Source organism: Leptopilina boulardi, unplaced genomic scaffold (genome assembly GCF_019393585.1).
Source record: "Leptopilina boulardi isolate dan_hultmark-lab unplaced genomic scaffold, ZJU_Lbou_2.1 LbouV2_330, whole genome shotgun sequence".
NCBI classification, from domain to species: Eukaryota; Metazoa; Arthropoda; class Insecta; order Hymenoptera; family Figitidae; genus Leptopilina; species Leptopilina boulardi.
This window is the reverse complement of record NW_026137897.1, coordinates 4220360-4244430: the sequence shown is the minus strand read 5'-3', so window position 1 is coordinate 4244430 and position 24071 is coordinate 4220360. Positions and strand designations below refer to the sequence as shown.

The 24071-nt window shown below is 30.5% G+C and overlaps 2 protein-coding genes and 1 long non-coding RNA gene across 3 annotated transcripts; all 3 read right to left on the bottom strand.

Moving 5' to 3' along the window:
• Positions 1-1133: 1133 nt before the first annotated feature.
• On the bottom strand, positions 1134-1958 carry LOC127285198 (uncharacterized). The gene is made up of 2 exons (XR_007843572.1): positions 1793-1958; positions 1134-1581 (listed from the first exon to the last, which is right to left on the bottom strand). It is a non-coding gene; the product is annotated as an uncharacterized LOC127285198 (long non-coding RNA).
• Positions 1959-2269: 311 nt separating this feature from the next.
• LOC127285182 (uncharacterized) lies at positions 2270-5504 on the bottom strand. The gene is made up of 2 exons (XM_051311049.1): positions 2694-5504; positions 2270-2614 (listed from the first exon to the last, which is right to left on the bottom strand). The coding sequence occupies exons 1-2, from the start codon at positions 3116-3118 to the stop codon at positions 2596-2598; spliced, it is 444 nt and encodes a 147-aa protein (XP_051167006.1). The 5' UTR covers positions 3119-5504; the 3' UTR covers positions 2270-2595.
• A 2634-nt stretch (positions 5505-8138) lies between these two features.
• On the bottom strand, positions 8139-24019 carry LOC127285246 (GPN-loop GTPase 3). The gene is made up of 3 exons (XM_051311147.1): positions 23802-24019; positions 22758-22954; positions 8139-8791 (listed from the first exon to the last, which is right to left on the bottom strand). The coding sequence occupies exons 1-3, from the start codon at positions 23844-23846 to the stop codon at positions 8212-8214; spliced, it is 822 nt and encodes a 273-aa protein (XP_051167104.1). The 5' UTR covers positions 23847-24019; the 3' UTR covers positions 8139-8211.
• Positions 24020-24071: the final 52 nt, after the last annotated feature.

Below are 24071 nucleotides of genomic sequence, written 5' to 3'. Positions count from 1 at the left end.
GATGCTATTCAAAGGAAAGACCAATGGGAAGCACAAGTTGACACAATTCTGGATAGAGATTGCAGATCTACTGTGCTAAATGAAGCTGCACAAGTCATGTATGAGCATGACTGTTCTGAATCAGAAGCATCTTTATACACAAACAGATACATAGCTGGATATGTCGCGTGCAAGGCTTCAACTAGATTTACAAAGTATATTGTAGATAAAAAAACCTTTTATCTGCAATGGCTGCACATCAGATCTTATTTTATCACCAACGGACATAATTCCAGAAACTTACAAGTTAATTGAAATAAGATCTAGAGGATTTCTAAAGCATCCATCTCTCAAGCAAACTTTCTACAGGAGTTGTCACCTTTACCTTTCATTGGATGCGAACAACACTGTGAGCAGCTTACTCGACGGATTCTTGACTTTTACCTGATAACTCGAATGAATTTTATTTCCACAGTGGAATAGTAACAATAATGAAAGAAAATTAACTAGAGAAAAAAGAAAATTAGCCAAATTATCTGAAGCGCCTTGCGAGCCACAAGATATATCTAAGATTCCAGATATAAAAATGAAGCCTAAAAGAAAACGAAAACAAAAAGGTAACTGCAATAATGACGAAGAGCCAAAAACAAAAGGAAAACAAAAAAGTAATTGTGATAATAATGAAACGCCAAAAGGAAAACGAAAACAAGAAACTAACTGTAATAATGATGGAAAGCCTAAAAGGAAACAAAGAAAAGGAAATAAATGTGATAACAATAAAGAGAATTTAAAGATTGATACAAATAAGTGATTTGTAAGAAAGTCGTTAGTTATAAAGAATTGTTTTCAACAAATATTTTATTTAACTTTAAAATTCTTATTTCTAAGAAATAGAAAGATTTAAAACATATGTTCTTATTGTAATATATGTCTCACAGACATTGGCAATTTATTTTCTGAAAATGTAAATTTCAAAAAATAAGACTTAACTATAAAGTAAATTTCGATTTATATACATGTTTAACTTATCTTAAATGTTTATTTTTAAAAAAATGTTAAATTGCAATTTTAAATTATAATTTAAAATTACTATATCTTCGTAAATGTTTAAAGTACATTGAATATTTATTTAAAAATATTTAAAATAAACTACATTCTTAAAAAATAATATACAATTTATTTCTTTTGTAAAAATCACATTCTTGCAACATATATACAATAATATAAATTTCGAAAATTCTTAGTACATTAATGTTCTTACCACTACATTGTAATTATTATATACAATTCGTTTCAATTATTAATTTATAATTCAATGTTTTCTATACATTTCAAAAGTCTATTTAATTCGTCTATACTCGTTAATTTTAGAAACTGTGAAAATACCATTTCTTTGTCATCCAAAAAAATTTTAACTTTTAAAGTGGGAAATACCACAATTCTTTTTCGAATCAATGCTTCTTTCTCAGCCTTCTCAAAACCAAGAAAAAATTAATTTCCTCTTGTATAACCCCAGCTTTTTGACGGAAGATGTACTGACATCAAATTATCTTGTAATAACTCGAAAGTTTGGTTTTCTTCCAAACAGCACTGCACCATAACCTACAAACGAAAAAAAAAATTATTTGCAGGCATCATTTACTTATTTTTACTTTTTTCATTTTATTAAAATTTATAACACTGAAAACTAAAAGAATAAATTTTCACCAATGCAATAACAACTTCAATGAAAAACTATCAACAAACATTGCAGAAAACATTAATTACAACTTTGTTTACTTTAATTCAAAACGTAATCACATTAAATACTTACGTCTACGAATTTCTTCCCTTCTTCTACACTCATTATATATAAAACTTTTACAACTTTCTTAAAAATAAATATTTAAAACACACTTTTATATGTTTCGGTTTAAATTATATTTTGTCAGCCTTCGCATGGGGATGGCACTCCAGGATTTTTTTGACGATAGAAACTCATAGTTATTGATATTAACACGAGAGCGCGCTGAGTGATAAGCGCATGCTCCGTTAAAAGTTTTTCGAAATTTGTTTTGAACTGTCAAACTGTATTATTATTGAGATTGTGCCAATAATTAAATTATACATAATTTAATTTTGGATTTATGAGTTTAATTTATATTTAATAATATTTAATAATTTAAAAATTAATAACATCTTAATTCTTAAGCAATTCAATTTAATTTAACAATTTCTGAATTAACAGAAAAGAGAATAATAGAATGTGAAATATAATTAATTGAAAAGCTTTTTACATATTTAATCATTTATTCAACATTTTCGTAACATTTGATCACTTAAACTATTTACAAATAAGAAATTTATAATAAAATTGAAACAATACATTCAGCACATTTAAAAAATGTTCTTTAAAATTAAAAAATATTTTTTTTATATGTTGATTTTGTGTTATTTTCATACGGGCCGAAATAAAATTTTCCATTTTTTCTGTTCTTATTACAGAATTCATCAACATATTAAACTGATAATTGAAGAGAACATCTAAAAATCCAATTGAAATTTTCTTCTATGTTTTTTGAATTTTGAAATGTCGTATGATAATAAACAGATGTAACCGGTAAATGCGAAATAGAATCATGCTACATATCCCTTTCTAAAAACATAATTTTTTTATTTTATTATTAATATTTTTTAAAAAATACAATTTTAATAATTATTTTTTTTTAACTCACTGTTTATCAACGCCTTGATTTTGTTTCCTTATCTTTAAGTACACCTGTCTAGCATATTGCTCAACGATGCTTCCCCCATGACGCATTATACTTCCACTTAGAATTTTATTCAAATGTGAGCACCATTGATTGATGGTAAATACAACAATTGACCGCAAAAACTTTTCTGATAGAAACCTTCTGTGTTCGGTACACGTCATCCACTCGAAATCTATTCTTCTATTTACAAATTGGACAAGAGTTTCTCGAACGTTTCTTCTGAAACACATCAAAGGCAATTTTCGCATGATCACGTTTGTGGCTTGCATGAATCCGCGTTCAAAGTAATCCATTGCAGAAGTTTTCATGGAATTCAGTGGATGTTCCAGGTCTGTTTTTTCTGGTAATGTAAAAAAGACAGATTGACAGTTTTTACATTTTTTCATGCAATCGTCAAGAAGCAAGTTTCTTGCAAAAATAGCCGCTGTACGTCGATTCGTCCGGAAATTTAAACGTGATTTTTTTAACTGAAATGTGGAAGGATGCTCAGGTTCATCATCGACACAAAATGTTTTTGCTCTCGTAATTTCTTCAGATCCATTTTCATCATCAATTAACGACAGAAGTGAAAATAGTGATGATCCAGCATCTTTTTTACAATTTGACCCTATGGCATGTGAAGAAGTCTCATTGTTGATAAGAAATGTTTTAAAGATTCCGTCAACCTAGTTTAATTATTAAATAAATATAGGATATACAGGATTATATGATTAATAGAATTAAAAGGAAAGTTATGTATTAATATTTAAATCGAGATAATATAGAATTTATGAGGAAAATATCCTGACAGCAACGGATATTCCTGCGGACATCCAACGGGCTTCTTAGAGATATCAGGAAATTGGGATGTTCCTAGGATGTTTTCATGACATCCACAGATATCCAAATTTTTAAAATCTCTCAGACATCTGAAGGGTGTCCTTAGAATTCCTGAATATCCGGATACTGTGAAATTTATTATGTAGAACCACTGACTTGAGTACAATTGAGTTTCGTAAATCGGTGACTGTGACTACGGAAGCATCCAAACAAATTTTCCAAGCAGTCTTGATTTATAAGACCTAATTTCAAGAAAGGGATTTTGAGACTTTTGCATCGCTCCCAAACTATCTTAAAGCACTCAAATACGTCTGGCCAAGCTTTTAAACATGGAGGATCAGGAAGTGCAATTTTTGTTTTTTTATCCACAAATCTCATCGATTTGAAATTTAGGCGGGCTGTTTTCCAAAATTCGATGTGTGGACTCTTATCGTGAAGCACTCCACGCAATGGTTTGTCAGGATTAATACTCTGCCCATTCACAGAGTCAAATACCTGATCCATGAAGAGTGCATATCGGGCAGTATTTTTCGCTTCATGCGGCAAAGAAAGTTTTCCTGTCTCCGTTTGAATGGTTTCTGTAATAAAATTTTTTTCACTTATATAAAAAAAAGTTTAAAGTGAATAACTATTTTTAGATTTAATATAATACCCCCAAGATTTACAGCATGATTAATAAACGTTGCCATTGTTTCACTGAGAGTTTGAGTGCAAACGGAAACTTTCATTTTTTTCAATTTGTTGGGACGAACATGTTCTTCCTTAATTTTAGGCATAAATTTGTGCAAGGAATCACTTTGTTGATCCATATCAAAGGCATTTTCTATATGATCCCAACACGCGTATTTTCGTTCCACTCCTCTCTTTGAATTAGATTCTCTATAATCTAATTCAACATCTTTTACCACTGAATTGTTTCGCATACTTTTTACAAGGTGGACCGGATCGAACATTACACAGAGCTTTACCCCTTCAATTTCTAGCTCCACTGGATTTCCTAACATAGTCATTAATTTTAAAATTATATATATTATATAACTATTTTATTAAGTTATGGGAGGGTAAATAATAAATAAAAGAATACATATTTATTATTATTATTATTATTGTATTAATATTTATTTTGTTAATACACGAATTGCTGCTTAAGCACTATACAATAGTAATTATGATATAAATATTCTATTTTTTAATATATTTATATTAAAAATTTTAATCAAAAGTGGTTACCAAGTTTAATATTGTTCTTAATACACTTCTCTTTATACTGGTCCTTCAACTCATTGATGGCTTTACAGTTTGATGGACCTTGATCACAAATGGTTAACATCAACTTTAACCCTGTCTTTTTTACGGCCCGAACATTTTCTTTGATACAAACTATCAACTGCTCCCATGCAGCTCCATTGTTAGGAAAATAATATGATATTGCCTTTTTTGCCCCAGTATTCAAGCAACGCAACATGAAGACGAGTACATGATCAGCAAATTTGCTTGTTCTTTTCGTTCCGAAATCTTCGAAACCTAGGATGAAATCTCTTTTGGAATCATAAGAAACAAAAGGTCGAACTGAAAATTCATCCCACATCAGTGCTGCGGCTTTTTCTCTTTCTGTTTTTATAGTGGATACTTGGGTTTTTAAATGTTCTATCAAATTAGCATTAATGCCAGTGTACAAATTTAATTTGCATGAAAATCTCCGTAAAGATCTTATTGAAGGACATATGAAAATAGATTCAAGAAACTTATAAACTTTAGTTGACAATTTATAAATTGACAAACATATAATTTTTTGATTTTTAGTGAATCTTCTGCCCTTCTTTGCCTTTCCAGCATTATTTATATGCATTTGAATAAATTCTCGTTGGACATTTGAAAGTTTCGACATATTTGGAACTTTTTTTTTATATCTGCTAAACGACTTCTTACTCTATAATTAGATATTTTTATGAAGTAAATTTTTTAAATTTAAAAATAGCAACTTGTACTATTTTTATAAAATTAAATTTTAAATTATTTAAAATTTTATATGTTATACTTTTTTTGAGTTTGAATTTTTATGTAAAAGAATTGATATCTGTAATAATATTTCTTAAGAAATTTTTTCAATAATCCTAATTTCTATTTCATAAAAATTAAATTTTTAAATTTTTTGATAAATAAAATTTTTACAAATTGATTTTTCTTAAAATTGTACATTAGGAATTAAAATGTATATGAGAATTAATTTAAATTTTTTGAATTTATAGTTTTAACAGATTTTTAAAGACTGCAATTTAAAAAAAATTGTAAAATTTATAGACATTATAATCAAATTTAAATAAAAAAAATCCAAAATTTAAACACTATAAATTTGATTATATAATAATTTTAAAATAAATATAAAAATTCATTTTATTAATTGTACCTTTTTAAACGGTACGCTGTATCAAAATAACGCTTTTTCGCTGCTTTTGTTATTTGGTGCATTTTTTTTACAACAGGAGACAATTCTACCTTATACAGTTTGCGAAAAGAAAGTTGTCTAGGTTTCAAAGAAGTAGTTCTCCTACTTTTTGGTGACTGTGGAATCTCTTGATTTTCGTTAATGTTCATTTCATGTAAAGGAGGATTGTTGTTACTCATAAATTCGTACTCATTATCAATATTTGAATTTTCAAAAAATCCAAAAGAGGAATTTAAGGATGATTGTCTTAGTTCATTATCATCATTATCTACAGAGGAGTACGATAAACCTGATGACAATGAAGACATTGTTAACTGTGCATTTAAATCAATACACAAGGACTCAATATTTTCTTGATTATCAATTATAACATCCTTCTCAATCAAATTTGGATTTGAAACATCAACTGTAGGTACCGCATCAAACTTTAGGTTAGGCTTTGAAATGCCGCCCATATACGCATTATCATTGAAATGTTTTTTGCAAACTTTTAATTGTTTCTTCCTAATATCTTCATAGCTTAAATTTTTCAGAACTGGACTGTCGATCGCAGTTATCCATTTTCTACCAAGATCTTTATTGGCAGGAAAAGTGTGGAATGTTTTTTCGTCCTTTCCAAGACAATTTGGAACAATACATTTCCTCTTGCTCATATTGTACAGAGCTTCACGAATCTTAAAAAGAAAATATAAAATTAAACATTCTATATTATTCAAGGGTAAAAGAAAATTTATTTGTCATCTATCTTATTTTTTATAATTAAAAAACAAATATATTTGGTTAAATGGAAAATGATGACTTCTGATTGTTAATTATAAAATATTTGTTTATTTAATATGTTTACTATCCATTTCATGGAATTCACCTCGTAGTAAAGAATAAGATAATTAATTTTAATTTATATAATGAAAGAAAGTACTTACTGTTTGAAAATATAATTTTTACATTCTTCACAAAGTTTCATTCATTTTTTGAAATTTGTTTATTACACTATTTTTTTGTATCGAAGAAAATTAGTATATTAAAAAAAAATTTCAATTTTCAAAATAATTATAATTAAATAATTATTAAGAATTACTTCTTTATAATTAACAACCTTAATAATAATACAGTTTGACAGTTCAAAACAAATTTCGAAAAACTTTTAACGGAGCATGCGCTTATCACTCAGCGCGCTCTCGTGTTAATATCAATAACTATGAGTTTCTATCGTCAAAAAAATCCTGGAGTGCCATACATAGAGTTATTATAAATAGAGTGGGGAAGGACTGTACCTAAGCGTCCGCTGCATAGAAAGAGAAAGACAACCGAAACCGTATATCTGTCCTCTTGTGCTCACGCATGAGCAAAGCATTGGATTTTGGCAGTGACAGACTGCCTACTCACGAAAATTCCTTTGCTTTACGCATGAAACGTGGTAGTACTTTTTTTATGTTGTTATAATTATTGAAAAATGCGAATAAAGTGTGTGCTTTGTAAGAAGGAACCTGTTCCTTCAAATTCAAGTCGCAGTTTTCAGAGTTTTATTATTTTTATAACAAGTGAATGAATGCGTTATTTTCAAATATAAAAGATATATGAAGAGATTTAACGTTAAATTAAAAAAAATTTAAATGGTTGGATTTAAAGTTGCTAAGTACCTACTTTGCAGTAAAAAAATCATAAAAAACATTTTCGAAAAATGAAAAACATCACTTTTCACACAATACGTTTTTTACTACGCTAGTGTAATGAGCTTCTCATTTTTAAGAAAATAGTTTTTTTTATTTTTATGCTGAAAATATTTCCATTTAGTAAAAACTTTAACCCAATTGAATAAATGTAATAAAAAGTTGTTTTTTATATTATTGAGATTCGACAATAATTTTATTTTTTTACCTAGCATCATTTTTACTAAAATTAAATGATCGATTTAAATTTATGTTTTAGTAATAATTATTTATTTGTTTGTGAAATATTGAAATTGTGATTTAATTTTTTATCATAAGTTAAAGACTTTATTAAAATTTAATTTACTATTTCAAAAAATTACTTTAAAATACGTAATATTTTGAATTGTTAGATCATTTTTATTGTAAATGCAAAAAATATTTTTTTTGTGTTCACAAGATACACATTTTTTGTTAAATAATCAAAAAAAGTTTCAATAAAACGTAATAATTTATTGATACAAATTGGTATAAAAAAAATAATTTATAAAACTCTGAAAATTCTTTAATCATCATTATCTTCATCGGGCTCATCAAAATCTTTTGTTTTTACATCCTCTTCTTCTCCGTATTGAATAATATTGTCAATAGTAATTTTTATGTCTGCAATACTTTCTTCATCTTTAATATTTAATGGATAAAATTTGACAAGACTGTAATTTTCAATTACATTTCCTATAGCATTTGTTAAATTTTTATATTTTTCATTCCATGGATCATCTTTCATTTCAGCCAATAAACTTTGTGGATCAGGTTCTAGAAATTTATCTAACTGTTTTTTAGCGTTCTTTGATAATAAATCCATTTTTGTTACAATGTTAACATGTGGCAATTCCAAATTGATCATTGTACTGAGTGCTGACATTGTACCAGACATAAACTTCGATCCATCAACCATAAACTGACTATCCAGTAAAAAAACGCTACACAAATTGAAATTCATCCTTTGTAAAGTAGAAATTAATTGTTGCATTTCATTCATATGAGTGTAGAGTTCTATTTGACCAGGACAATCAAATAATATGTAATCATCATCTGTATCGCCCAGTTGATCTTCTAACCATTCAGTATGTTCCATTAAGTATCTAAAACAAATATTTATGATTTCACGTGAAATTTACCTATGACATTTTAAATTCGGATAAATATTTTACCCAAGATTAAATCATTTTAGAATGTATGAATAAGCTCTAAAATAAATATTTAGAATTATGATTTGATAGAATCAATTATATAATTGTAAAATATTAATTTTGAAGAATATTTATTTGTTCCAATATTAATTTTCTAGAAAATGCAAATAGTTCGAAAATCAATTTTAACAAAATGTTTATTCAGATGAAAATTCATTTGCCAGAAATTAAATTTGATCCAATTTCAATTTGTGTGAAACATTTCATAGAATATTAAGTTTACAGAATAGGTATTAATTTTGCAAAAAAGATGAGGAAGAATATTAATTTGTTAGATTATATTAGTAAAATTCTAGAAAATGAAAATGGTCGAAAATCAATTTTCCAGAAACAATTGTAAAATTGAACGAACATACCTTGTGAAGTTCGATTTTAATTGTATGAGCGCCTCCTCCGAAAAGATCAACTCGTAGTACCCCGTCCCTCGTGCCAAATTTATCACATTTTTAAAGAATAATTGCAAAAAATTTGCAATTGCGCGCCTTGTGGATCTTCATTTATTTTTGTTTCATTTATTTCATTTCATTTAAAATTTTGCCGTAATTTGAAAAAAGGGGAATTAACTAAAATTGATGAATTTAGATAATTGGGTCATATTGAGTGTTTAGGGTGGGATTGATCTTTTCGGAGGAAGCGCTCATACAATTAAAATCGAACTTCACAAGGTATGTTCGTTCAATTTTACAATTGTATTTTGCGCCTCCTCCTCAAGATCAACTCGTAGATGTTGAAAGTTAATTACGGCATCTTAAATAACTGAGAAATTATTGTAAAGTATTTTTATTCTTTATTTCGACTTTTGTAACATTTTTTAACTTAATTAAACCGATGTAAACAAATTATGTAAATGTTGAATTTACGAGTTATAAAAAATAATTGTAATTAATGTACTTAGAAAAACATTAACTTAAACTAAATAATTATCCTTGTAGGATACTTAGTGCAAATTGACCACTGTCAGTCACTATTTGCTTATCGTAAAATTTTGCGAATGTTTCAGAGTCTTTTGTCCAGCCAGCAGTTTTACCTACTAAAGCTAAATCAACCCCTAATTTTTTTAGCGGCAGAAGTAGATGCGTGACGCGTGCTATGTGTCGCGAATACTTCTGTGTCTATTCCGCTGTTTTTGAGTATATCCTTTACCCAGTGATTGAGTGTCTGACATGTAACTGGTTCAAACGGTTTACGAAAGGACAAAAATAATTTTTGATTTGAATTCCGAATTTCCTTAGTTTTTTCTAAATAACATGTTAAGGTTGATGCTGCACAAACTTTTGATTCATGGTAAAATGCAAGAGTTAACAAAGGTTGTAATCTAGTTATATTAGAAGTTTTTACATGATCCGGAATTATAATAACGATTGAATTACTTTGAATTATAATGTTCTCAATTTTAATCAATGAAAAGGTTTGCATCCGGTGACCAGTTACAAGTGCAAAAAGACTTATAAGTTTTTTGGATAATTGTTCTAAAGTCAATTCTTGATTAGGAGGTTTTGATCGAAAATAATCAAGAACTGATTTTGGATCCCATGTATAATCGTATTTTGGTCTGGAAGGTCTTAAACCAGAGACGCCTTTGAAGAAACGTTTTAACCTTGAATCTTGAGAAATATTAGATTTCATAATTAATGATATAGCCGATCTTGTTGCATTTATCGAACTATATGATAAACCATTATTGAATTATAATATCTATAGATTCTTGGGGGTGTACCTTGCTTCAAAAAGGCTTCCCTGATAACCATCCGGACACCAGGGAAAGGTTTTTCCATAGAGGATGATGGCTCCTATCAGAAGAAATTAAAAGATTTATATTTGGAGTAAAATGAATAGGTTTACGAATTAACATAGATGTGAATAAAGGATACCATGGCTGTGCTGGCCAGTTAGGTACAACCATGATACCTTCTGTTTGGTCTCTTTTAATTTTACGAAGAGTTTTTAAAATAATGCTGAATGGTGGAAAAGCATAAAACAAAAATTTGCTCCAATCTAATGTAAACGCATCAACAGCTTCTGATTCAGGATCTTTTTTCCAAGAAACGTAGCGACCGAATTTCTTATCTGTTCGACTTGCAAATATATCAATTTCCGGTTTACAAAATTCTCGAATAATTGTAGAAAACGCAGAGTTAGATAATTCAAATTCAGTTTTAGGTTCCAATTTTCTCGATTCTGTATCTGCTTGAAAGTTTTCTTTCGAACTAATATAGGAGGCAAATATCTAAATTTTAAGCTTTTCGCACCATTGCCAAATTTCTTTTGAAATTCGATTTAACTCTTTAAATTTGATTCCACCCATCCTATTTATATATGAAGTAGCCGTTGTATTATCTATTCTTAATAGAATATCACAATTGTGGTAATTTTTAGCAAAACATTTTAAACCGAAGAATGCTGCTTGCATTTCTAAAACGTTTATTGGTTTTTCGCGCTCATTTTGTGACCAAAACCCGTTAGCTTTTTTATTATTACATACAGCTCCCCATCCAGTTAATGAAGCGTCCGTAAAAATTTCTAAGCAAAATTTAAGCCCTTTTATAGAATTAAATCCAGATTTAATGTGACGCTGCCACCATTGTATGTCTGATGTGTTAGGGAGAAATGTAACAATTGCATCGTAATTCCCAGCGTTATTTTTTAAAGCAACAAACTTTTGTCTTGTAAGAACTCTTGTTCTGTGGATATCGAGTTTTGTATGACCTTGGGGGACCTGCAGTGGTTCTTCTTGACCCGTTCTGGACTGCAGGATAAGTCTTCTGATGAACTCGCGATGGAAACGGGCCTTTCAAGTTTTTTGAAGCTGGGAACTTTTTACCTTTTGGTTTTAAAGTTTTGGAAGATGCTTCCATTACTTTGGCAGACTTCAAACTTTCGACAATATTTTTCCCGAATAGGAACTTATCAATTGGTGTGGATTTTAAGGCATCTTTTAAATTTTCATCGATATTTGATAATATAAGATTTTTCCTGATTTGCGTTTCATTAAATTGTAAATCCAATAATAAACGAGTTGAATCACTCAAAATTTCGATCAAAGCAATAATATCAGTATGAGAAAGATTATCTTTCAATAATTAAAGAAATAGCTTTTGATAAAGCTGAAACACAAATGGTAATTTTTTGTTGCTTTTCAACAATTCTTCCATCTCTTAATAAAGGAGCTTGTTTATCTTTGAATCCTAATTTTACTTCCTCGTTAAGTTTTGGAGGATCAATGTCGACACAATTGTTTATAGGTGAGTATTTTGAACTAATTCCCTCGATTTCTTCTTTAGGTAAACCGAATTTTATGATTTCGGACCAACGATCAACAAAATCCTGATGGATTGCCGGTGCTAAAATTCTAGTTGCTCTACGTTTTCCAATAACATTTATAACCTCCTCCTGGAGTGTACTTCCAAAAGAGTCCTTTATTTTTTGAGATTCAATAATTTTTTCCTCATTATTGTTTCCAGAATTAATAGGTTTTTCAGCAGAGGTTATAGGCTGAACAATATTCTGAGGATCAACATCATCAGTTGAATTCGCTGTACTCTCAATTGAAACTGAACGTTCATAACGCCTTCGATAATCTGTTAAAGAGTGGAAAAAATTTTATAATTTCTATTCATGAAAAACATGAATAATGTTATTTTTCGTTTTATGCAAATTTATTTTATAATATGGAATATATTAAAGAAGATTATGTAATCTTTTATAAAAAGATGTCTTATATAGGTCAGAGCCCAAATAAGAATAATATTCACTACTCTTATAAGAGTAGAATTCTTGGGTTAGAGCCCAAGAATTATTAACAGCAATAGCTGTTCTTCACATATAGGTTAGAGCCTTTGTAGATTTAAATTTTATTATAAAATTTATAATCATAACAGATTAGAGTTTGTTAGATTTGAACATCAATATTTTCAAATGAAAGATGGCGGCATTAATATACTGTTAGAAAGGTGAAACTAGTTATTATTTTAGGATCGAATAGATTGATCGTGAGTCGAATCAACGATACTGTTTAGTGGGAAAAGTTAAATAAATCGCACTATCACAGAGTTTAATAATAATGAACTGTATTTATTGAATGTAACCCTTATAACTAAACGTATTTATATAATATCTAATAACGCACTTCAATATATTCGCATAAACTTGGATTACTTATATTTTAAGAATCGCACTTAATCGTAAGACGCTCAAAACTTCACTAACTCTTATATCCGTTCGCACACCTTATCGCTCTTCCGATCGCCTTCGGTAGTCTTCGCTCTAATACATTCGTAATGATAATATTTCGCTATCACTCGGCCATCCTTTAATTTTCTCGTCTCGAGATAATTTTAATTTTCGAATATTTAGACATTTTAACATATTACAAATAGATTCGCTCAATTTTCACACATTTTAATTTTCATCAATACCGTAACGCTTCGGAGCTTTACGTTCACGCTTAGGACGTTGGCTAACTGATTTTTCGGAATCAGAAGAAAGTGATTCATTTTCGTCGTTTACATGTTCACCTTGATTTTCGTCGTCAACTTGTTCTGAATGAACTGACAATTTATCGCTATCTGTTTCGTCTAGACCTTCAATGACATCGAATTCGGAAGGTCGCCACAATTTCAATTGCGATGCGTGTGCTGTTGACGCATATCGACGTCCCGCCTCTTTACTTCTTAAATCGGCTACTCCGTAGGTATCAGAAGAATAAATTTTTGTAATTACGAGGGGCCCGCGGAATTTCGATTGAAGTTTTGTTGACTCCCCCGTAACCTGAGGAACGTCGCGCATTACCACAATATTACCCAGGGAGAATTTTACAGTGACATGTTTTGCGTCATATCTGGATTTGTATTTTATTTGTTCGCTTAAAATTTTTTGTCTCGCTTCATTCCTGAGTGCTATTGGGGAAACGTAACGATTCTGATCATCAATAGTCAGCGTTCGTAAATGACCTTCGTCGTGTCGATTTATGTAACCGTACAAGAGTTCAAAAGGACTTTTACCTGTTGCCTTATTCGGCGATTCGTTTAAGTCTCTTTGAACTTTTTTTAGGATTTTGTCCCAATCTTTACCGTTTTCGTTTTTAATACTCGCTTGTATCGCAGGAATAATTGTAAAATTTGCTCTTTCGACGAGACCGTTCGCTTGAGGGTGACGCGGAGAGTTAAATGTAATTTTAATTCCATGAGTAGCGCAAAATTCCTCATATAAATGAGAGGTAAAACACGTACCTCTGTCTGATATAATTCGCTCTGGAGCACCAAAATCTAAAATTACATTTTCTAATACTTTAATTACATTTTTTGTTTTCGTATCACGAACCGCATTTAAAATAATAAATTTTGTTAATGTGTCGGCAATCACAAGAATATATTTATTTTTCGCTGAAGTGGTAACAAAAGGTCCCACGTGGTCGATGTGAATTAAAGAAAAGGGTCTATATCCCGGAGGAATAGGATGCAGTTCCCCTGCTTGAGGTCCTGTTTTGACCTTCGTGAAAAGACACTGAACGCAACTTCGAATATGTTGTCGCACGTATCTCGCCATATATGGAAAATAATAATATTCTCTAATTTTTGCGATTGTTCGATCAGCTCCAGTGTGACCTTGTAAGTTATGAAATTGTATCATTAAACTTTTTCGAAGAGGAGGTGGAATTACATACAACAATTTTCCGCCTGAATTTTTATACAAAATTCCGTTTTTCAATACATAGTCTCGTATCTCGCTTATTTCATATTTGTTTCGCGTTTTCTCGGGTTTCTTAAGAATTTCACTTTTTCTTCGCAGCATCGGATCGGTGAATTGGTACATAACAATTTCATCTTCGATATTGGTAATTGAAAATACATTGATTGTTCGCTCTATAAGGTCATTTGAATTGCTGTCTTCCAAAGGGGCTCGACTCAAAGCATCGACATGTGGCATTTTAGTTCCCGCGCGATGGACTATATCAAAATTATATTCCGAGAGAAGATTTGCCCAACGAATCATTTGAGCATTTTTAGTTTTCTGAGTATTTAAATACAATAGTGCTTGACAGTCTGTCACTATTGTGAAGTGAATATTTATCAGCCACGTACGAAGTCTTGTGACCGCCCACATGATTGACAATAATTCAAGTTTACTTAAATGATAGTTGCTTTCTGGATCGGTAGTACGACGGCTAATTGCATATACGGGGTGAAATTTTGAGTCTTCTCCCTTTTGTAAAAGCATCGCGGCTAATCCAACAGAACTCGCGTCTGTATGAAGTTCAGTTACTTTCGTAGGAGAATAAGCTTTTAGGGCCGGAGGATGACTCAACTTTTCACATAATATTTTAAAAGCTTGCTTCTCGGTAGTACCCATTAGGAACGGAACATTATTTTTCAATAATTTATATAATGGACTCGCAATTGTCGCAAACTGAAATACATAACGGCGGAAGAAACCACATAGACCTAAAAATCTACGTAACTCATGTACATTGGTTGGTTCCGGAAATTCGAGTATTGCACGCAATTTATTTTGTCCTGGTTCAATGCCATTAGACGAGATCTCATGTCCCAGGTATGTAACTTTTTTCATGAGAAATTTCGATTTTTGAAGATTAATTGTTAAACCTGCTTTTGAAAGCGCTTCTAAAACTAAAATAAATCTTTCTTTTAGATCTACCCACGATTTACCTGGAATAAAGATGTCGTCCAAAAAGTGCATGACCCTATGTTCGCGCAATGGACCTAAAACTTTTGCCATTAATTTAGAAAAATAAAATGGTGCGTTCATTAGACCAAAAACCATTCTAGTGAACTCACCAGTTTCATCAGGTGTGATGAACGCCGTTTTCTTTTGGGCTTCGGGTGTCAGAGGGACTTGCATATAACCCATTTTTAGATCGAGAACAATAAAAAGATTACTATCACCAATTTGAGATAGATGGTCATCTAAATCGGGTAGCGGAAAGTGTAACCGAATTGTTTGACTGTTTAATCCACGATAATCGATGACTAATCTATATTCGCCGTTTTTCTTACGAATTAACAAAACAGGACTAGCGTAAGATGAATTAGTATCTTTTACTATACCTAATTTTCTGTATTGTTGTAAAATTTCTTTCATGATTTTTCGTTCGTCTACACTTGCACGATACGGTTTCTTCCATACGGGGGTACTACCATCTTTTTCCAAAATTTCCATCTCTATTAACGATGTACATCCTATCTCGTCTAAATCTACAGAAATTATATGTCGATATTTATTTAATACATTCAATAAATCTTTTATAATCTCACGCTCTGTGTCGCTCTCCACGTTGATATCTTCTTCGCTGATTGTAGACCGTTGTTGACTGGAAGCTTGTTGAATTGGAATTGGGTGGGGGGTTTCTCCCTCTAAGATCATAGATCCTTTATCAATGGGAATAGGCTTATCACTCGTATTCACAAGAGGGACAAGGAGGTCGGAGTCATCCCCACTTGACACCCTTATACAGCACACTGAATGAGGGGGCAACTCACTATTCTCACTGGCTAAGAATTGCTCACACTGGGAATTGTTGGTGGGGAGCTCGTACAGGTATGCTGCGTCACACTTGGAAAATTGTAATATATCGCCGCACTTGGAGTAATTGATGGTAGGGGCATCGGTGAAGGAACGCCCAATCAAGATTTCTATTTCCTGGTAATCGTCCGGAATTATATGAATGAAAACATTACACACTGTCACTTCATCGATAGAAATATCTGCCAAGATACTTCCCAGAGAGTTTACCGTAAAATGAGGACCCCAACTTTTCAATTTTACCATATCATTCACAATTTCTGTATTTAACGCGCGCGCAATCGATTCTTTGATTAAGCAGTCGGAACTTCCCATGTCAATCATACCGCTTAATGACTGATCTTTGATTTTCACTAATTTTAAATATTTTTGTAGAGTATTATCAACACTGTGGGGGAACACTGTATTTGTATCTCGATTAACAGCATTCACTTCGCGCGTACAATGTCTTTGTGTATGTCCTTGTTGACCACATTTTTTGCAAGTTTCTATTTTTGGAGGTTCAGGACAATTTTTGGAAATATGTCCAAACTGACTACAATTGTAGCACTTCATTTCCCCTCGTTCGTTTTTTACTGGGGGTCGCTTATCCGTATTTGAGTTTGGGGGTTTATTGGAACTGGTGGATGGAGTCGAGTTATCTTTTGACGATTGAGGTTGCGAATTTATCGGCTTACAGGCTTCGCACTCATTAGTCAATAAAAAAATAGTAGCAAAAAGTAGCCTGAAAAGTAAAAAAAGTAGCCTACGGAAAAAATTAATAATATGTGTAGTTTATATATTAAATTGTATTTAATTTAAAAAAATTAAATTTCAACACCTAATTTACATAATAATTTGCATAATACTTTGTTTTTAGGGTATAAAAAATTAAAATTATACCATAAAAGTAAAGAATTTTCGAACATTTAAATGGCAAAAGAGGTCATTACAAATTTTTGACTCAATCCATTATATTTTATATCAAAAGTCGTTAAGGCCTAATTTTTTAAAAAAATAGATACTTTCCGAAATGATTCTGGATGATATTTAGACAACGAAATAAAAACAATTAAGTCAAAAATTTTATTATTTATCTTGAAATATGAGTTTAAAATGGAGAAGATATGGAAAACTCACATTTTCAGCAATTAGAAAGATTATTAAAAATATTGACAACTCTTTTAAAATGTACAATGTATTTTACTGTCTCTTGTTCAGAATTAATTAATTTATTATCTTTTATTGACTACACAGCCTCAGAAAAAAAATTAATTTTGTCCGGCGAAATAGAGTAGTCATTGTTACGTCTTAGTTCTTAGAGATAATCGCAAAAATCTGATAAAAATCCTGAATTAGGGACACAGAAAAAAGCTGGTGTTATTTTTGTTGCGGGTAAATTTCTCCAATGCTAAAACCCATAAGATTTAACCCAGATTTAGAGTAAAATTTGTTGCGTGTTATTTTAACACCAATTCTGGTGTTAAAATAACACTTAGTTTTTCCTGTCGACAAAGATAATTTTTTGCCGAAACACTAAGATATTGTATTTCCATGTACATTGTACTTTTTTCCACTGAATTCGAATTCGAAGTCAGAATTGAGAGATAAGCTTAAATTTTGGAGATAATGCCAAAAAACTGATTTTGAATTTTTTTGAATTTTTGTTTATTGAGTTTTTTGCAATTATCTCAAAACATTTCAGCAAATCTAACAATTCTAACTTTGGATTCGGAATCAGTGACTAAAAATACATTGAATTACACTATCGCAGTGTCATACAAAAATTTTTTCACTTTTTGATTTTTTTTCTTTTTTAAGCAGTTTTTTGAGTTTATCTTAAAAATAAGAACCAACTTTTAAATTCTGACCCCGGATTCGGATTCAGTGACCCAAAATACGTAAGAATGACTAGTCTATTTTGCCGGACAAAATTTTTTTTGTGGGGGTTTGTTAATTAAGTGAATAAATGAAAATAATAGATAAAATATGTTTTCAAAGTTGGTCAGTGAAAGTAAGTAAGTTTAAACAGAACACAAAAAAGACACAAAAATTAGATCTATAAGGTGCTAAATATCTTGCGGTTACTTTAACCTAGCGCATTAACATTTATGTAAAACTGTGAAAAATATCCGGTTATCTATATATATTTCGGTGGTGGGGATAAATCACTCTGTTTTCTTAATTTCTAGTTTTTTTATTTATATAGTTTATTTTTATTTTTATTTAGATATTTATTTTTATCTAGTTTTTTTATTTTCTTCTAATTTCTAGAAAATTTTAAAATCTTTAAGTTTTTTATTAATATTTATTTAGGCATATTTGAAATTTAAAGAACTGATTTAATACCAATTTTTCACAGTTTTTCATAAATTTAAATGGGTTAAAGTAACTGCAAGATATTCAGCACTTTATAGATCCAATTTTTGTGTGCTATTTAAAATTACTTAAAACCATATACAGGTTTTGAACTCATTAGTCAGCAAAAAAGTAACAAAAAGTTGTCTAAATAGTGAAAAAGTAGCCAAAAAGTAGCCAACCATCAAAAAAGTAGCAAATAGTAGCTTTTAGTCGAAGAGTGCGAAGCCTGGGCTTATTCTTGATAGATGCTGGTTGCGTTGGCTTCGATCCTTTTATTCGTTCTACGCGTAGTTCGTTAATTCGTTCGAATTCGACAATATCCCACAGAAGTTTGTCGACGTTATCATGTTGTCGTGAAGACATCGCTAAGCAAGTGTCCTTGGACCATAGTCCAATGAGTACCTGTTGTTTGGTGTCTTTAAGTGATAAACCAAGTTGAACGCACAATTTAACTTTGGCGTAAAAATAGGTGCTCAATTTTTCGTTTTTATCTTGTACGCGATTTTTCATACGTTCCCATTTGTCGGATTTTGTTTCCTCTATAACGTACGAAGTCCAAAAAGCTGTACGAAATGTATTCCAATCAACAAATTCCCTTCTACGAAGAGTATACCAGTCTTTTGCGCCCTCGGTGAGATGAATCTTGACAGTTTCTAATGCGAAGCTGTCTGGCCACTGATGTAGCGTTTTCATCGAATCGAGTGATTCTATCCACTCGCGTGCTTTCGAAGTCTGTAGTTCTCCGTCAAACGTCGAGATACCCTTCGACAAATCGGGCATAATGTGGTAACTGGGAACATTTTGTGAAGTAGAGGCTTGAGGTTGTGGCTGAGGAGCACCAAGATTTAAATTTTGAAGAACGTTCAACATTGCTGTTTCTCGACGACGTCCGTCTTCTAGCATCGTTAGCATTATCTGTTCGAGGTTTGATAGAGTTGGTTGCTCAGTGGATGTGTGAGGTCTCTGTCCATGATTGGGATTAATCAGAGGTTGTGTTGGTGGGAGACTATAGAGGTCTTGTCGTAGTTGTAGATTGGCTGGATTTTGTCGGTTTGCGTCGTTGTCAAGTCCCGCTTGTAAATCGAGCATGCGTCGAACGTGTGCTTGATGATTTTGGGGATCACGTGATTCCTGTGAGCCGGGAAGATTGTCGTTGTTTCTGTTTCGTCCCCAATTTCCTCGTCCTCTCGACCATCTTGGAATATTATTAAGATTATCATCTTGATGCTGAATATTTTGTTGAGGTGTGGAATCAGTGGTTTGTTGCTGATGCATGAAGTTCTCAAACTCTGAGTTTGACACACTTTGTTCCTGATTTGACGCCATGAGTACTTATAGTAAATTCACTCGAAGAATTTGTATGAATATTCAACCGACGCGACGCCATCATTAAATCGACGCCATGTTAGAAAACTTTGTCGCACAATGAACAAAATCTCTTTTCACACTATAATTGTCTCGAAAATTTCGGTTTTTACACAACACGAAACTTACTCACAGCACTTTAGGATATTCAATCCCACTTCTGAATGTTAGAAAGGTGAAACTAGTTATTATTTTAGGATCGAATAGATTGATCGTGAGTCGAATCAACGATACTGTTTAGTGGGAAAAGTTAAATAAATCGCACTATCACAGAGTTTAATAATAATGAACTGTATTTATTGAATGTAACACTTATAACTAAACGTATTTATATAATATCTAATAACGCACTTCAATATATTCGCATAAACTTGGATTACTTATATTTTAAGAATCGCACTTAATCGTAAGACGCTCAAAACTTCACTAACTCTTATATCCGTTCGCACACCTTATCGCTCTTCCGATCGCCTTCGGTAGTCTTCGCTCTAATACATTCGTAATGATAATATTTCGCTATCAATACCTATTGGACTTTGGCTCCGCGTTGAATTTGTTGAACTTGACGATTCCGTTGAATATCTTCTATTTTTCTTCTTGTGGCGATCTACTTTTCTCTTCAATTTTTTTATTTTCTTCTCAATTTTTCTTGAATATTCGTCACTACTCGAATAATAATTTCTCTTACCCATTTTTAAGTGTATTGTATGGCACAAAGAAAAGGAATGAAATAAATGAAACAAGAAGACCTGAAAATAAATGAAGATCCGCAAGGCGCGCAATTGCAAATTTTTTGCAATTATTCTTTAAAAATGTGATAAATTTGGCACGAGGGACGGGGTACTACGAGTTGATCTTGAGAAGGAGGCGCAAAATACAATTCAGCGAGAACTTTAAATTCGACCAATTAGAAATTATCAAGAAAAATGTGAATGCCCTATTGAAAAAAAACACGTATAATTATACGTATAATAATACGTATAATTGTACGTATAATTATACGTATAATTGTACGTATAATTATACGTATTATTATACGTATAATTATACGTATTATTATACGTATAATTATACGTATAATAAGACATACGAATTTGAAACAAGAATTATACGTATAATTATACGTATAATAATACGTATAATTAATTATACGTATAATAATACGTATAATAATACGTATAATTATACGTATTATTATACGTATAATTATAATTCTATTAAAAATAGAATAATAGAATAGAATAATTAGTAGCAAAATTGCGCTGAAAATTTTTAGAAATTTTAAAATGCAAATTAAATTTCACGAAAAAAAATATCGTCGAATGTCAATTCAAGCAGTCACCCATCCAAGTACTAACCGCGTCCAACGTTGCTTAACTTCCGTGATCTGATGAGAACTTGTTCCTTCGCCTTGGTGTTTCCGCTGTCTTGTCTTGATTAATAACTTTGTCGTATAAGTATTGTATCGCACCTAACCTCACTTTTAGTGATACTTATACGACAAAGTTATTAATCAAGACAAGACAGCGGAAACACCAAGGCGAAGGAACAAGTTCTCATCAGATCACGGAAGTTAAGCAACGTTGGACGCGGTTAGTACTTGGATGGGTGACTGCTTGAATTGACATTCGACGATATTTTTTTTCGTGAAATTTAATTTGCATTTTAAAATTTCTAAAAATTTTCAGCGCAATTTTGCTACTAATTATTCTATTCTATTATTCTATTTTTAATAGAATTATAATTATACGTATAATAATACGTATAATTATACGTATTATTATACGTATTATTATACGTATAATTAATTATACGTATTAATATACGTATAATTATACGTATAATTCTTGTTTCAAATTCGTATGTCTTATTATACGTATAATTAAACGTATAATAATACATATAATTATACGTATAATAATACGTATAATTATGCGTATAATTATGCGTATTATTATGCGTATTATTATACGTATAATTATACGTATTATTATACGTACAATTATACGTGTTTTTTTTCAATAGGGTGTTCAAATTTAAAGTTCGCACAGAAATATTTTTGACAAATTAATTTTCGACCATTTTTATTTTTTGAAACTTTAATATTCGAATAAATTAATATTCTTTCTAATTTTTTGTCTGCAAAATTAACATTCTACAGAAGAAAATTATATCTTAGAATTCGAATCACTTAACCCTACAATATACCTCATTTTTTGTTAAAATGGGAAATTCATGTACCTCAATTATTCTAGTAAAATTCTATAGACATTTTTTTATTAGTTTAAAATGTTATTTAAATTAATTATTTTGTATTTAAATTTATTTGTTATTATATAAAGCTAAAAAAAGTTAGTCATGAGCTTTGAAAACGACAAGGAAGTTCACAACGTTTATAATCAAAGATTTTCAAAGAAATATTTTGTGGATGGAAAATTATATAAATTTTGCTCTTTAATGTATTTTCAGCAATGTTTATTGATCAACAAATTATTAAAAAAGACCTTTTCTTAAGATACATAATTTTATTATTTTCGTCTTTAAAAAATGTTTTTTATACGTTAATAATTAACTTTATAGACGTTATATTTATTTTAAAAATTTCAATACTTACTCCATACAATAAAGCAGACCTCCATTGGGACCAAATTTTAATTCAGAATCTTCCATTGTATCATCTACATGAATCAATTCTCTAATGTCTACAAAAGGAGTATATTCGAAGTAATCAGCTGCAGGATCTAAGTTAACTATTTCAATTATCTTATTATCATCTGCTGCTTGTCGTTGTAAAACAGAACAAAATGTTGACTGCAATAAAAAAAGAATACAATTAATATGGACTTGAATCTCGTTATAACGACGAGCTCGGGACTTCAAAAATTTCGATATTACGAACCATCAACATTACAAAATGTTGTACATCACCGATTTCGCTCATCTTGTGATATGTTGTAGTTCTTTAAAAAATATTTGACATGTATATTTTTATAAGTGCCCTATCGCATATATAAGGGGTGAAAACAGTCCCTAAAGTTCACTCCCAAAAATCGTTTTTTGCGATTTTTAAGCAAACCAATAGGAATTTTTTTCTATTTTCAATTGCATATTGTAGGGCTCTCAAAAACACTCCCAGACATTATGTCAGACCCGATAGGGGGTGGCGTTATTAGTGTGATATGAGGGTAAAACTTGTTTTTTGAAATAACTTTTCAGTTTAAAAATGTACAATGTATAATTATTTTGTCAAATATTCACTGAAAAAAATTAATTAACTAAATGGCGTAATTAGTTACTTAATTTTTTTACTTGCTTAAGTTAAGCCATGATTGCCAGATTAAAAATTTTTTTTTGAAGGTTGACAATTTTTTTCCACATAGTTACATATAAGTACAAAAGATTTGTGCGGTTTTTGAATTTTTAAATCATTAAGCAGATGCCATAACATTTAATTTACCAAAACGTAGAAAAAATCCATGTAAATTTAATGCGTTTATTTATTAGTTTCATTAATGCAAATAACTAATTATAGAATACAGATGATTATAATAATTATATTATTACAGTTAAATTGTAACATTAATAATTTTTTTGTTATACAAGAGTTGATTTTAAAATTTCAAATACTAAAGTTTAACCTATCAAATGGTAACTCTACCTTTCCACAACCAGCAGGTCCTATGACAATTTGCCCATATCTCATTTTAAAAAATTAGTGTTCTTCTATATATAAGTTAATTGTATAAATAATACTTTTAATTAAAAAACGACTACTGAATTGATTTATAACCATCACGGTAGTACAAACATGTGATAAACATAAACAATATGCAGAATATTAGCCGCAGGGTTAAGGCAAACGCACAAGACGATTTGCAAAGGAGTCGCATGAAAATCCCCTAAACTTCATATGACAGAAATGCCATTT